Source organism: Lithobates pipiens, unplaced genomic scaffold (genome assembly GCF_037356315.1).
Source record: "Lithobates pipiens isolate NorthernLeopardFrog02 unplaced genomic scaffold, aLitPip1_a1.2 Scaffold_23, whole genome shotgun sequence".
Classification (NCBI taxonomy): domain Eukaryota; kingdom Metazoa; phylum Chordata; class Amphibia; order Anura; family Ranidae; genus Lithobates; species Lithobates pipiens.
Genome location: NW_027507785.1, coordinates 146431749 through 146447131, shown reverse-complemented (window position 1 = coordinate 146447131; position 15383 = coordinate 146431749). Strand labels below are relative to the sequence as shown.

At 43.5% G+C, this 15383-nt stretch overlaps 1 protein-coding gene across 9 annotated transcripts in view; it reads left to right on the top strand.

The window, feature by feature from the left end:
• Positions 1 to 15383, top strand: part of IPPK (inositol-pentakisphosphate 2-kinase) — a 1165378-nt gene that overhangs the window by 82242 nt on the left and 1067753 nt on the right. For 2 of the 9 annotated variants that reach the window (XM_077452464.1, XM_077452463.1), the window contains one exon: positions 452 to 6937. The exons of 6 other annotated variants lie outside the window; for them this stretch is intronic. In XM_077452464.1, the coding sequence (XP_077308590.1) occupies positions 3731 to 6028 (2298 nt within the window). In that variant the 5' untranslated portion in view covers positions 452 to 3730 and the 3' untranslated portion in view covers positions 6029 to 6937. Of the gene's footprint in view, positions 1 to 451; positions 6938 to 15383 lie in introns of those variants that run through there. One more of the 9 variants, XM_077452465.1, reaches the window with a different exon arrangement.

Here is a 15383-nt window from a genome sequence, read left to right as displayed (position 1 = left end):
TATTATTGCTCATGCTGCTACTGCTAGTAAGTAAGATACATCATTATTAGTGCATGTTCAGGGGCCAGGAGTATTTGTTGCTGTGCTGCTTTGCTAATTTCTTTTTAGTGGCCATCTCATGTTTTTTTTTAATGTTTCACATTCACAAGGCACTTTTTGCACTGCAGCCGTCTTGCTGATCTGGGGATCCCTCAGGGCATGGTTTGACAACTTCCTGCAATGTATGAGCTGAGAGAAGAGATGCCATGCTTTTCTTCCAATACACAGAGCAGCAACAATATAATATTAATTTAATTGCAGACAGACATTTACTACACTACCCGTGCCCTCTTTTAAATATGCAGTACAAGTACATTATTAGCAGCATTGAGCATTCATGTTGGTTAAATTTGGTTCAGGTTCCTAAATGTTAATTATTATTGTGTCTTTTTTTTTTTTTTTTTTTTCTCAGGAAGAGGCAAAGCTGTGTACAGGAGTTCTTCTTCCATAAAAAGGATGTCACTGTTTGCTCACCCCAAATGGCCGTTGCATATACCAATAGCATACTCAACATGATTGTAAAAGATATGAGACCAATTTCCATTGTAGACGGTCAAGGATTTCGTGAGATGATCAACACGTTTTACCCAGGATACACACTTCCCTCCAGGTCCCATTTCACTAAGCTGATGGAGAAGAAATATGAGGAGAATTTTGAAAGATTGAAAGCATCACTCAAAGATGTGAAATCAAAAATAGCTCTCACCACAGACGCATGGACCAGCATTGCCACAGAGGCATACTTGGGTGTCACATGCCACTTCATCAATGAAGACTGGAATCTTACATCGTACAATCTGACCACTATGCCACTTGAAGATCGGCACACAGCTGAAAACATTGCTAACTGGGTGGAAAAAGCAGCTGAAAAGTTTGAGATATCCATGGCCAATGTAAATGTAGTTGTCCATGATAACGCTGCAAATGTTGTCGCTGCTCTGCGTATTTTGGAAGAAAAGCATGGCATCTCTTCTCTCAGGTGTGCTGGTCATACATTGCAGTTAGTTGTCAACCATGCCCTGAGGGATCCCCAGATCAGCAAGACCCTGGGGGCTGCAAAGTGCCTTGTGGAACATTTAAAAAAAAGTGAGCTGGCCACTACAAAGCTTAAAGCAAAGCAGCAACAAATGGGTACCCCTGAGCACACACTAATAAATGATGTATCCGTAAGATGGAACAGTACTTTACACATGATCAGCCGCCTGCTTGAACAGAGGTGGCCTGTAAGTGCAACTCTTTCCGATCCTGATGTCACACCACGAGGGAAGCGCTTCCTAGATTTAAAACATGATCAGTGGAGCTTACTTGAGGAAGTGGAACAAGTCCTGAAGCCATTTGAGTGTGCTACTGTTTTCTTGAGTGGAGAGTCCTATGTGACTGCTTCTGCTCTACCTCCTCTGGTAAAGGGCCTCCAGAAATCCATACAGAGCACAATTTGCGAGACAGCAGCAGTTAAAGCTTTCCAAAGTATTGCTGCACAGGAGATGACATCAAGATGGGAGCGGGAAACTAAATTCAGAGATGATGGTGGAGAAAATATGTCTTATTGCAGCAGCCCTGGACCCCAGATTCCGCAAACTAAAATTCCTGCCAGCAGAGGACAGTTTAAAAGTTCACCTCAAGGTCCAAGCTCTTGCTCTTGAAGTGAAAAGAAGATGCGAGGAAGAGCAAACGCAACATCGATGTGAGGAACAACGGTCAACCAGTGCAGACATGAAATTTTCTGAGAAGAGGCAAGTGTCTCTGTTAGACACTTTGCTCGGTTCTTCAGATTCAGATGACCACCACAGTAATGGCGAGGATGACACTGGTCGCATCCAAGATCAAGAAATCCACAGTGAAGTTGTGCGGAATGAGATACACATGTATTTCAGTGAGCAGGCTATTCTAAAGGAAGAACATCCGCTGAAATGGTGGAAGGAAAATGAAAAGAGGTTTCCCATCTTGGCCATGCTGGCAAAGAGTTACTTGTCTGTGCCTGCAACATCAACCCCATCTGAAAGGCTTTTCTCAGTTGCTGGCAACATTGTGACTAAAAAAAGAGCAAGCCTAACATCAGAGCATGTTGATATGCTAACCTTCCTCCATTGCAATGCTAAAATATAGCATTGTAATGGAGGAAGTAACACAGGCCCCCAACCTTTTGCACTTGTCATGACTGTGTTGTGTTCTTGTTGGGCTGTATTAGTGTATTTATGTTGAGATGGCTCATGGCTGCCTTCAGTGTTGTATTGGCCATATTTTTGCACAGCCACAGTGTTGAGCAGTGCTTTTGGTGGGCTTGGTTCCTCCTTGCTTCCTTCCTTGAAAACTATTACCTCCTCAGGTATGTTTTACATTACAATCAAAGTAACACACCACAAAAATACTGCTCAATCAGCACTCTGACTCTACAATAACACTATATATTCAATCATCAATGATTACAATTACATAGTGTTATTGTATGTTGACCAGCATTTTTGTGGTGTTAAACAACACTTTAGGTCAAGAGGCATAATGCCATATAAATTCTGCCTAACACTTTGCAAAAGATGCATTCTGAAGGCATGTGTGGTTGAGGAGTAGTAAGGTAAGGTTACCCAGCACAATGCCTTCTGAATTCATGTTTTGCAAAGTGTTAGGCAGAATTTATATGGCATTTTAATGCCTCATGCCCTAAAGTGTTACGTTTTATTTTTGGGAACTCGTGTTTTTTTGCACAGTGTTGAGCAGCAGTTCAGACTTCAGACTCAGAGCAGCAGTGCTTTTGTTGGATATGGCTCCTTCTTGAAAACTGTTACCTCCTCAGGTATGTTTTACATTACAATTAAAGTAACACACCACAAAAATACTGCTCAATCAGCACTCTGACTCTACAATAACACTATGTATTCAATCATCAATGATTACAATTACATAGTGTTATTGTATGTTGACCAGCATTTTTGTGGTGTTAAACACTTTAGGTCAAGAGGCATAATGCCATATAAATTCTGCCTAACACTTTGCAAAATATGCATTCTGATCTGAAGGCATTATGTGCGGTTGAGTAGTAAGGTTAGTTAGTACCACACATTGTTGCACAATGCCACAAGGCAAAGTGTTAGGCAGAATTTATATGGCATTTTCATGCCTCATGCCCTAAAGCGTTACCTTGTATTTTTTGCCACTTGTGTTTTTTTTGCAAACACAGTGAGCAGCAGTTCAGACTCGAGCAGCAGTGCTTTTGTGGATATGGCTCCGCCTCCTTCTTGAAAACTATGTTACCTCCTCAGGTATGTTTTGCATTAGAATTAAAGTAACACGACACATAAATACTGCTCAATCAGCACTCTCTACAATAACACTATGTATTTAATTCAATCAAAGATGATTACAATACATAGTGTTATTGTATGTTGACCAGCATTTTTGTGGTGTTAAAAAATAACACTTTAGGTCAAGAGGCATAATGCCATATAAATTCTGCCTAACACTTTGCAAAAGATGCATTCTGAAGGCATTATGTGTGGTTGAGTAGTAAGGTAACAAACAATGCCTTCAGAATGCAAGTGTTAGGCAGAATTTATATGGAATTTTCATGCCTCATGCCCTAAAGCATTACCGTATATACTCGAGTATAGGCCGACCCGAATATAAGCCGAGGCCCCCAATTTACCCCAAAAAAACTGGGAAACTTATTGACTCGTGTATAAGCCGAGGGTGAGACATGCCCGTCCATCCCTGTGTGTGTGTCCATCCATCCATCCATCCCTGTGTGTGTCCATCCATCCATCCCTGTGTGTGTGTGTCCATCCATCCATCCCTGTGTGTGTGTCCATCCATCCCTGTGTGTGTGTCCATCCATCCATCCCTGTGTGTGTGTGTGTGTGTGTGTGTGTGTGTGTGTCCATCCATCCCTGTGTGTGTGTGTGTGTGTGTGTGTGTGTGTGTGTCCATCCATCCCTGTGTGTGTGTCCATCCATCCGTGTGTGTGTGTGTGTGTGTGTGTCCATCCATCCCTGTGTGTGTGTGTGTGTGTGTGTGTCCATCCATCCCTGTGTGTGTGTGTGTCCATCCATCCCTGTGTGTGTGTGTGTGTGTCCATCCATCCCTGTGTGTGTGTGTGTGTCCATCCATCCCTGTGTGTGTGTGTGTGTGTGTGTGTGTCCATCCATCCCTGTGTGTGTCCATCCATCCCTGTGTGTGTCCATCCATCCCTGTGTGTGTCCATCCATCCCTGTGTGTGTGTGTGTGTGTGTGTGTGTCCATCCATCCGTGTGTGTGTGTGTGTGTGTGTCCATCCATCCCTGTGTGTGTGTGTGTGTGTCCATCCATCCCTGTGTGTGTGTGTGTGTGTGTCCATCCATCCCTGTGTGTGTGTGTGTGTGTGTCCATCCATCCCTGTGTGTGTGTGTGTGTGTGTGTCCATCCATCCCTGTGTGTGTGTGTGTGTGTGTCCATCCATCCCTGTGTGTGTGTGTCCATCCATCCCTGTGTGTGTGTGTGTGTCCATCCATCCCTGTGTGTGTGTGTGTGTCCATCCATCCCTGTGTGTGTGTGTGTGTCCATCCATCCCTGTGTGTGTGTGTGTGTCCATCCATCCCTGTGTGTGTGTGTGTGTCCATCCATCCCTGTGTGTGTGTGTGTGTGTGTGTCCATCCATCCCTGTGTGTGTGTGTGTGTGTGTCCATCCATCCCTGTGTGTGTGTGTGTGTGTGTGTCCATCCATCCCTGTGTGTGTGTGTGTGTGTGTGTGTGTCCATCCATCCCTGTGTGTGTGTGTGTGTGTGTGTGTCCATCCATCCATCCCTGTGTGTGTGTGTGTGTGTGTGTGTCCATCCATCCCTGTGTGTGTGTGTGTGTGTGTGTGTCCATCCATCCATCCCTGTGTGTGTGTGTGTCCATCCATCCCTGTGTGTGTGTGTCCATCCATCCCTGTGTGTGTGTGTGTGTCCATCCATCCCTGTGTGTGTGTGTGTGTGTGTCCATCCATCCCTGTGTGTGTGTGTGTGTGTGTCCATCCATCCCTGTGTGTGTGTGTGTGTGTCCATCCATCCCTGTGTGTGTGTGTGTGTGTGTGTCCATCCATCCCTGTGTGTGTGTGTGTGTGTGTGTCCATCCATCCCTGTGTGTGTGTGTCCATCCATCCCTGTGTGTGTGTGTGTGTGTGTGTGTGTGTGTGTGTGTCCATCCATCCCTGTGTGTGTGTGTGTGTGTGTCCATCCATCCCTGTGTGTGTGTGTCCATCCATCCCTGTGTGTGTGTGTGTGTGTGTGTCCATCCATCCCTGTGTGTGTGTGTCCATCCATCCCTGTGTGTGTGTGTGTGTGTGTGTCCATCCATCCCTGTGTGTGTGTGTCCATCCATCCCTGTGTGTGTGTGTGTGTGTGTCCATCCATCCCTGTGTGTGTGTGTGTGTGTGTCCATCCCTGTGTGTGTGTGTGTGTGTGTGTGTGTGTGTGTGTCCATCCATCCCTGTGTGTGTGTGTCCATCCATCCCTGTGTGTGTGTGTGTCCATCCATCCCTGTGTGTGTGTGTGTCCATCCATCCCTGTGTGTGTGTGTGTCCATCCATCCCTGTGTGTGTGTGTCCATCCATCCCTGTGTGTGTGTGTGTGTGTGTGTGTCCATCCATCCCTGTGTGTGTGTGTGTGTGTCCATCCATCCCTGTGTGTGTGTGTGTCCATCCATCCCTGTGTGTGTGTGTGTGTGTCCATCCATCCCTGTGTGTGTGTGTCCATCCATCCCTGTGTGTGTGTGTCCATCCATCCCTGTGTGTGTGTGTCCATCCATCCCTGTGTGTGTGTGTCCATCCATCCCTGTGTGTGTTCCGTCCCGAGCCTCCGTCCCGTCCCGAGCCTCCGTCCTTCTGCCATGCCAGGATTGCCGCTCTTCGTTGGCGCCTCGGCGGCCATTCCACTGTTCAAAAGCCGCGCCTCCGTCTGTGATAGGCGGAACACTCAATTTCCCAGCGGTCTGTGTTCCGCCTATCACGGACATCCTCTCATCCTCGTCCGTAGTATGAGGATGAGCGGATGTCCGTGATAGGCGGACCACTGACTGCTGGGAAATTGAGTGTTCCGCCTGTCCCAGACGGAGGCGCGGCTTTTGAATAGTAGAATGGCCGCCGTCTGTCTGCTCGACACGCTGATCGGGCAGGCAGACGGCGATGACTCGAGTATAAGCCGAGGGGGGCACTTTCAGCCTCAAAAAAGAGGCTGAAAATCTCGGCTTATACTCGAGTATATACGGTACCTTTTTTATTTTTGGGCACTTTATTTTGGTATATTATGTCTTTCATGTGTTTTGTACACACTACACAGTGTTGAGCATGAGCAGCAGTGCAGAGCAGCAGTGCTTTTGTAGCATTTTTATATGGCATTTTTTTTAATGCTTCAGGCTCTGAATTAATGGCAATGGCATAACCATTATTCGTGCCTGATGCTAAAGTGTTGTTTACATTTTATTTTTGGCACTTTTTTATACTGTAAAAACTTTACCACATTGAAGTACTTTTTGGAAAAAATGTAATAAAAGTTGAAATATTATATTTAGAAGTTGTACGTATGATTTTTTTGTAAAGTTATCCAAAGGATTATTATCTAATCACAAAAAGAACACACTAGATTCATTAAAAAAAAATAAAAAAATAATCGGATAGTCGTTGACTAATCGAAAAAATAATCGATAGATTAGTCGACAGACAAATTAATCGTTAGTTGCAGCTCTAATGTCCACCTGAAGTAGAGAAATTGGACGGTATGTGTCAGGTTGGTGGGGATTCTTACCTGGTTTTGGGAGTACAATGATCGTCTCTTAACGGAGGGTGTCAGGAAGGGTCTCAGACTCCAAGATGTAGTTGTAAAGATTGAGAAGCTCAGGGGCTAGCACCTCTGAGTAGATTGCATAGAAGTCTAAAGGTAGCCCGTCCTGACCCAGGGCCTTAGCTGTTGCCAGGGACGATGGTGCCACAACAACCTCATCACTGGTGATAGGGGCTTCTAACTCTGTAGCCTGGGCTTCGGACATTTGGGGAAATTAGATATATTGTAAGAAGGCCAGAGTCTCCTGTTTTGTAACCTCCACGCGGGAGTTGTATAGGTCTGCATAATGGGACCGAAACAGCTCAGCGACTATTGTTGGATCAGCAATGAGGACGTTCCATGCATCCAACAGGGATACCACCACTGGCGGCCTAGCATCTTTGTGAGCCAGGAATGCCAGGAGCTTACCCGCCCACTCACCCTGTTCAAAAATGCCCTGTTTTGAAAAAAAAATGCATACGTTTGGCTTGCTCAAAGTGTAATTGGTCTACTATACATGTTTGTAGCTTAAGTGACGAGATGTTAGCCGTTGTGGGGTTTGATATGAAATCTTGTGTTACTGATTCTAATTTTTCTGATGCCTGTTGGATCAGTAATTTGGAGGACCTTTTCAACCTGTTAATTCGCCTAGACATAGTAGAACGGGCATGGATTTTGAACGCCTCCCATACTGCGTCAATAGACGTCGTACCCCTATTTGTGCTAAAGTAATACCGCCATTCCCCCACTATGTCATCCTGCTTCCCCAGTGCTGTCAACCAAAAGGGATGGAGGCACCACATATGTGGTCCCACCTGAGGAGCAAGGTGAATAGTGGCCCAGCATGGAGCATGATCCGACAATGATCTAGCATGGTACCCCCGCGTCCTTTAATTGGGGGAGCAGCACATCCGAGACAATAATGTAATATATGCGGGACATAGTGGAGTGTGTTGCTGAAAAACATGAGTCTGGTCATCGGGGTGCTTATAGCGCCATGCGTCGGTCATGGAGAATTCGGTGAGGGTGCGACCCAGATGGGATACAGCAGGGAGTGATGCATTTGGACTAGGGTGCAGTCTGTCTTTGTTAGAGTTCAAAGCCATATTAAAGTCCCCAAGCCAAATGGCAGGGGTAGTGGGATGTTTTGCCATATATGACAACCCCTCGGTCACAAGGCTAGCAGTATATGGAGGTGGTATATACAAAGCCAGAATGAGATGCTGTCTACTGTATATGGTGCAATATAAAAAGATGAACCGGCCCTGGGGATGCGTCCGCATGGATATTAGACTGAATTGCATTGTCTTCGCTATTAATACGGACACGCCACGGGAGTAGGGGGTGTGTGTTGCATGGTATGCCCATCCTATCCAGGGGCATCTTAATGCCAGCTGGAGTTGGCTGGTGACATGTCTCGACCAGTACTATATCTATTTGATAGAATTTAAGGCAACCAAATACCGCCATGCGTTTAAGTTTGTCCCGGACCCCATGGACGTTCCAGGTCAAAAATTTAATGGCGGCCATAAGTTGTTAATGCACATTTCACCTCGTGAGAGTAGTACACTGATCCCCAGGGCGGGGATCACATCCACATCGCCCGGACACATACAGACTGAAATAGTGTGAATCATCTTTGCCCATTGTGCCAATAACTCGTAAAACTTATAACTATGCAAATATTTAACCGTACCCTGTTGTAAATCTGGAAATCTTTCTGATGATCTCCAAAGCATGGGGGCATCCTCGGGTAGACCTGTTTGCCAGTCAACAAAACTCAAAGGTCCACAAATTATTTTCTGTGCACCGAGAGTACCAAGCTGTAGGCATCGATGCTCTAGCACATCCATAGCATTACCAACTGTGGTATGCCTTTCTCCCCCTTCCCTTTTAATACTGATGGTCTTAAGGAAATTCAGAGAGGAGAGGACCAACATGATTCTAATTGGGCCCTTTTGACCAAAAAGGCCTTTGTTTGCAACACTACTAAATCTGGCCACAGAACCTCCTTGGAAACTACCGTTCAGGGAGGACCTTCTAACACTGTGTTCAGTAGTTCACCTGGGGGCAGACCGACTACACCTAACTGTGTGGCTTCTGAGGAAGACCTCCTAAAGACTAAGGGCTTATCTGATAAGTTAGTAAAGACCCTACTTTCCAGCAGGAAAGTAGTAACCCGAGCCATATACCTGAAGGTCTGGAAGAAGTTTAATTCCTATTGTACCTCGAAAGGCTTTCAGGTAAAAAGAGTCATCGGTCCTCGAATTTCTCCATGATGGAATGGAAAAGGGATTGGCAGCCAGCACATTTTAAAAACACAGGTAGCGGCTCTTTCAGTTTATTTTGAAAATACTCTATCCAGAGAAACTTTAATTTCAAGATTCTTTAGGGCACTGGCACGAAATAGGCCGGTGGCCCTCAAAAATTTTCCCAGTTGGGACTTATCCATTGTTTTAAAAGGTCTCACAAGGACACCATTTGAACCCTTGCAGGATGTTTCGTAAAAAAAATTTAGTTCTAAAAACAATCTTTTTAGTAGCCATTACGTCGGCAAGAAGAATTGGCGAACTTCAGGCTTTGCGAGTCACGGAAACTTTTCTTAAAGTCTTTCCGGACCGGGTGGTTCTTCAGACAGACCCAGCTTTCCTACCCAAAGTTTCTTCAAACTTTCACTGCTCACAGCAAATGGTTTTGCCCACGTTCTCCTTGACTCCTGCCAATGCAGGTGAAGAAGCCTTCTACAGTTTTCTACCTGTCACTGAGGAATTCAGAAAAACAAATGCTCTCTTTGTAATCTTCTCAGGCCCTCGTAAAGATGAGAGCCTCTAAAAACACTCTGGGCAGGTGGCTTAGATGGGCAATTAGAGGCTTTCAGAGCTAAAGGAGAGATGCCTCCCTTAAGGATTGCTGCCCATTCCACGAGGGCAACGGCAGTTTCCTGGGCTGAAAGAGTGCTACACCTGATCAAATCTGCAAGGCGGCCACTTGGTCCAATTCTACTTTTCGCAGACACTAAAGATTGGACTTGCTGTCAGCTGCGGATTAAGCCTTCGGTAGGAAGGTGCTGCAGGCAGTAGTCCCACCCTAGAGTAAGTTTCTCGGCTATCCTCTCCAGGTTTGTCCTGAAAGGCAATTTGAGAAAAACTTAGTTAGACTTACAGGTGATGGTATTTCTAAGAGCCTTTCAGGACAACCGCTATTTCCCTCCCTTTGTAGCTTAGAAGTGGTAGAAGTGTCTATCGTGGTTGTGGGGTTCTGTGCTTTATTTTCCAGTATGTTGGAGGCCACAATAACTGAAGCAATGGTGGAAGAGGGATTTAAAGGTTGGCAAGTGTTTCCTGATGAAAGGGGCGGAGCTGTGCTCTCTCCGTGATTGTCCTGGTTGGCTCTTAGAAATACCGTCACCGGTAAGTCTAACTAAGTTATTTTTTTTTTTTTTTTTCCTCTTACACAATGCTGTAACTAACTGGAATGCCTATGCAGAGAGGGAGTTTATATTAGCCAGGACTGCCCATAGGTGGTACAGAGTTTATTTTGTTCTGCCTAGTGTCCTACTCCTGTAGGTGGCGATATAACTCTCTGGTTGAGACTACAAGACACTGTGTCCATCAATGAACTCGGAGAAAGGGATTTTACGGTTAGTAACAAAAAAATTTTTTTTTTTCACAGGAGACTGGGCAACCACTTTAACCACTTCAATACCAGGCTATAGTCATGTGATGTCTGGATGGTATGTACACCAACACACGGATTGCCCCCCACCCCCCCAATAAAGAGAACCTGTCACAGTCCATCAAAGTACCAGAGTACCTGTCACAACCCATATAAGTACCTCCTGTATGTGGCCAGGCTGTGTAAAAGTCTCACACATGTGGTATCGCCATGCTCAGGAGTAGCAGAATGTGTTTTGGGGTGTCATTTTTGCTATATACGTGCTATGTGTTTAAAAATAAAAATCTTTTTTGTTTTACACAAAGTTGTACATTTTTAAGATCTTTCTCTTTCCACGTTTTCCAAAGACTTGCGTGAAAAAAATGAACCGTTTAAAAGACTTGTTATGCCTCATAGAATAGACTTTGGGGTGTTTACTTTCAAAAATTGGGTCGTTTTGTGAGTAATTCCATTGTCCTTCTGCTCCAATGCCTTCAAAATGTAATAAGTTGGTAGGAAAATAGAGGTGTAATTTATGCTCCTAGAACCCCTGATGGTGCTCCCTGCATGTTGGACCTCTTTGTGTGGCCAGGCTGTGTAAAAAGTCACACGTGTTATCGCTATACTCGGGAGGAGTAGCTGAATGTAGTTTGGGGTCTAATTGGAACTGTGCATGTGCTGTGTGTGAGAAATAACTTCTGACAATTTTTTGTGGAAAAAAATAATAAAAAATTCTTAATATTCCCAAGAATTGTGGGAAAAAATTACAACTTCAAAAAACTCACCATGCCTCTTATTAAATACCTTTTGACTGTCTACTTTTCAAAAAGGGGTCATTTGTGGGGTATTTGTACTTTCCTGATATTTCAGAGCCTCACGAAATGAGACAGTGCATCAGGTGTAATTAATTTTCAATGATTTGTAGCATAGCTTGTAGACTAACTTTCACAGAGACTAAATAATATCTACTAATTTGGGTTCTTTTTACCAAAGAGATGTAGCAGTATAAGTTTTGGCCCAAATTTATGAACAAAAATTTATTTGCAAAATTTTATCATAGAAACTAAAGGTGTGTGTGTGTTGTTGTTGTGTTTTTTTTTTTTTTTTTTTTTTTTTTTTCTCCATTTTCTCTTTTTTTTTTTTTTTTTTAAATACCTCCAAAAAGCTCTATTTGTATATATAAAAAAATTATATATAATATAATTAGGGCTGTTACTGATCAAAAATTTTGTGTTGAATTAATCGATATTTTTTTAAATCAATTTAATAGACTAATTTTGATTAATTATAACGCACATACAGATCCAACTACTTTTAGCTGATCTCCTTGCATTGCAACTCTGCATAAGTCAGTGGTAAATGTGGTATACACTATATATAATCACCTGACACTACTTAGTTTTCACAATCCATGACTTAACTTCACAGTTCACACAAACGTTTTAAATTCAAACTGTAGCACTGACGTAAGTAAATTCTTTTTTTTTTTTTTTTTTTTCCACAGTAGCGTGACAATCCCTCTACCTCCGGTCTAACGAATCACTCTCACCTTATGGCATGGACCCCTGTGCAAACAGGTGGTCATGCATGTGGGTATCAAAAGGGTTAACACGGACCATAAACTTCTCTCACAATTTCAGGTCGTGGGTAGAAAGAAAAGATCAAAGTGCTCACAGCTTAAGAATAAGATTTAATTTTTGTGTTCAAACACAAACTACTCACATACAGATGATAAAAACACAGCATGTAAAGCCGACAATTGTGTTAGTTCCGTAGGGCAGCAGCCGGGGGCGTCATGCGTAGCTCCTCCCCTGTACACGTTACGTTCAATCAGAAACTTCAATGTCACCGGACTCCTCCCCCCTTCCTTCGTTAGCAGACGGAGGCACTTGGGGAAGGTCACCGGATCTCCGGCAGAACTCCCTGAAGACTCGGGAAGTCGGCGGAGAGGTGAGTACCGGTCAAAAGGATTTTGATCGATCAAAAAAATTTACGATTTATCGAGGAATTAATCTTTTCATTTTCACAGCCCTAATATATATATATATACATTTTGTTTGGGTACAGTGTTGCATGACTGAGTAATTGGCATTCAAAATGTGAGAGTTCGGAAAGCTAAAAATTGGTCTGGGAAGCGTGTATAAATGCCCTGTATTGAAGTGGTTAAAGTGGTGTTGCCACCAAAAATATAACCTAACTCGTATGTGCATCAAATGGTCTTAATAAAATTAATTGGATAATAAAAAAATTTTTACTTGCCTATTTCTTGCGGTTGCTAGGTGGTCCCACGAAATCTGCCTCTTCCATTGCCCGGGCTAAGAACGTCACTTCCCTCGGCAGCCCGGCTCGCTGAGGCTCCTGGGAGAAGTATGACACCATTTCCCAGGATGCCTTGGGCATCACCGAGGGCTACAATCGCGTTATTTCGAGACCGTAAGTGACGCGATTGCATGTGTAATTTGGCGCGGGACTTCCGTCGACAACAACCGTTGTCAACCGGAGCAGAAGACGCCGCTCGATATAGCGCTTACTGCGCATGCACGATATTTAATCGAACGGGCGGTGCATGCTGGTCTTTTATCAGCGCACTCTCCCGGAAGAGGATGCCTGTGGGCTTCACATGCCCACAGGCAAAATGACAACCGTCAGACGGTTTTATAAAATCGTTTTTAATAACAAAACATGCTGCTGGATGTAAAAAAGTAAAAAGTAAGTGTTAGATTTCATTATAATAAGGATTGCCAGTATGCCAAAAAAAAAAAAGATCAAGACAGTGGAATCCCACTTTAAGGTATTTTCAGAATCCCTGCTAGAACTTCCAATGGTTCTTGCCAGGAATTCATTGATGCAGAATGGCACAAGACACAAGAGGGCTGAACTTCCTCCACCTGATGTAGTTAATATGGTACATCACTCCAACTCCTGAAGGCCATGATCTTGGCTGTCTGTTAGTTTCCCTGTGTCAAATACCCTTAACTCACAATCCAACTAAGGACTGGGGTTTCATATTTATAGCTGTGCTACATTTCAATCAAATATGTATAGTAAACGTACAGCCGGACACGATATTACAGACCCTATATACACAATAATTCCAATAAATAAAACAATAGATTTAATGTTTCAATTGTAATTCAATTGAATAAACTGTACAATCCTGCATCAAACAGACAGACATCCTAGCGGTGATTTAGACCAAGAGGTACCCTAAAAAATGTAATTCAAAAATCCACCACACCCTCCCATTTCAAGAGTCTGATGTAAATCATTGCCTCTATCTGACAGTTTGTTAAATCTTCCTACGTTTTGTATTCCATCACAGAAATGCTCCCCAACCCTTATCCTTAGGTGTCGGGTGGTGCAGCCCACATGCTGAAGGGAGCATTTGATGCATGTGAGAATATAACACATTACATGTATTACAATTAATATGGTTTCATCAAAAACATTTTTTTCCCCAGTAACCATCAATACTATTCTTTTTTGGCTTTAATGTGTACCCTGCAATACCATCATGTGTGAAAGCCACAACAAAAAGGAACCCAGGACTGACTGTTTTCTGTGTTCCCCTTCTGGCTTGTAGTAAGCTAGGAGACAAAAGTGACCCGAAGCCTGCGATTTCTAAAAAATGGCACATAATTTTTAGGATATTCTATAGTAGTTTGCTACTATAAAGCACTGCCTTATTATTTATTATTATTATTATTATTTTTTTTGTAATGATGTTCTTTGTACTTTTAAACTTGGTGGAAAAAGCTATTACACAAGTAAGGTCTTATTCACACTTGTGCGACTTGTCATGCAACTTTGGACCCCAGAGTCACATGACAAGTCGTTTCCCAATGAGTATTGTTCATATTTGTGCAACCTAAATGTGCAGGACTTTAAAGTAGTTCCTGCACTGGTCTGACTTTCATGTGATTTGAGGGCCAGAGACTTCAACGTAAACCCTCAAATGTTGCGGGGGGTGTGTCCTGCCGAGGCTCTGGACAGAGACTATTATCAGAGACAAGGGGAGCTCCCCAGCAGACTCCAGGTCACCTGAACCTGCTGCCCTTACTCATCACAATGCTGAAGCACGGTTTCCAGCATCTGACGCAGAAGAAACTGACATCCTTCTCCCAGGCTGAGGAGCAAGAAACCCAAGATGGCGCTGGCTCACCTATGTGCATTGCCTCACTGGGAGATTCCTGATACTAGCAGCTCAACTGGGAGTTGTTGAAGTCATTGTATGATGTAACGCGTAGGAAACCGGAAGTGACGCTTACACTCGAGCGACACGCTCGTCGGTCTGCTGTTTGCTGTGTGCTCTGCCTTTATCCACCTTTGTGAGTAGTTTATTATTTGTTTAATAAAGTTGACATTATTTTAACATACTACGCTATGGTGGATTCCATCTGTCTATCCCTTGAGTGTATATGTTGCTAGTACTCACGGAGGAATTGGATGATTTATGGTGACGTTAGAGAAATGTGAAGTTCCCTCCTCCATTCATCTCCCGGCTTCAAGTGTTCCTTACAAAAGGCTATTTCTTTGCTGTATACCTTACAGCAGTAAGGTAATTACCCAGTGTGATCAGCACTTACACGGAAAACCACTTGAACGGAAGAGAGTTGGCTTGGCACATAATTGCACCTTATTATTTGGTTGTGTTATTGCACTCTAATATTCACGATTGGACTATGTATGGGTCACTTTGATTAAATCCAATTGCTGCTGCTGCTGTTATTTTTCATTTTCTGTTGCTGCTGCTGCTGCTTTTAATTTTTTTGCTATATGCACCTTACTTATAATAATTTTTGCTATATGCACTTTACTTCTATGGTTTATCACAGCACCACTGTTGTTGACACTTGAATTATTCGCAGATTAGATTTTATATATGCTATGCACAGATTCACTTTGATTTATTAGTTTCTGATT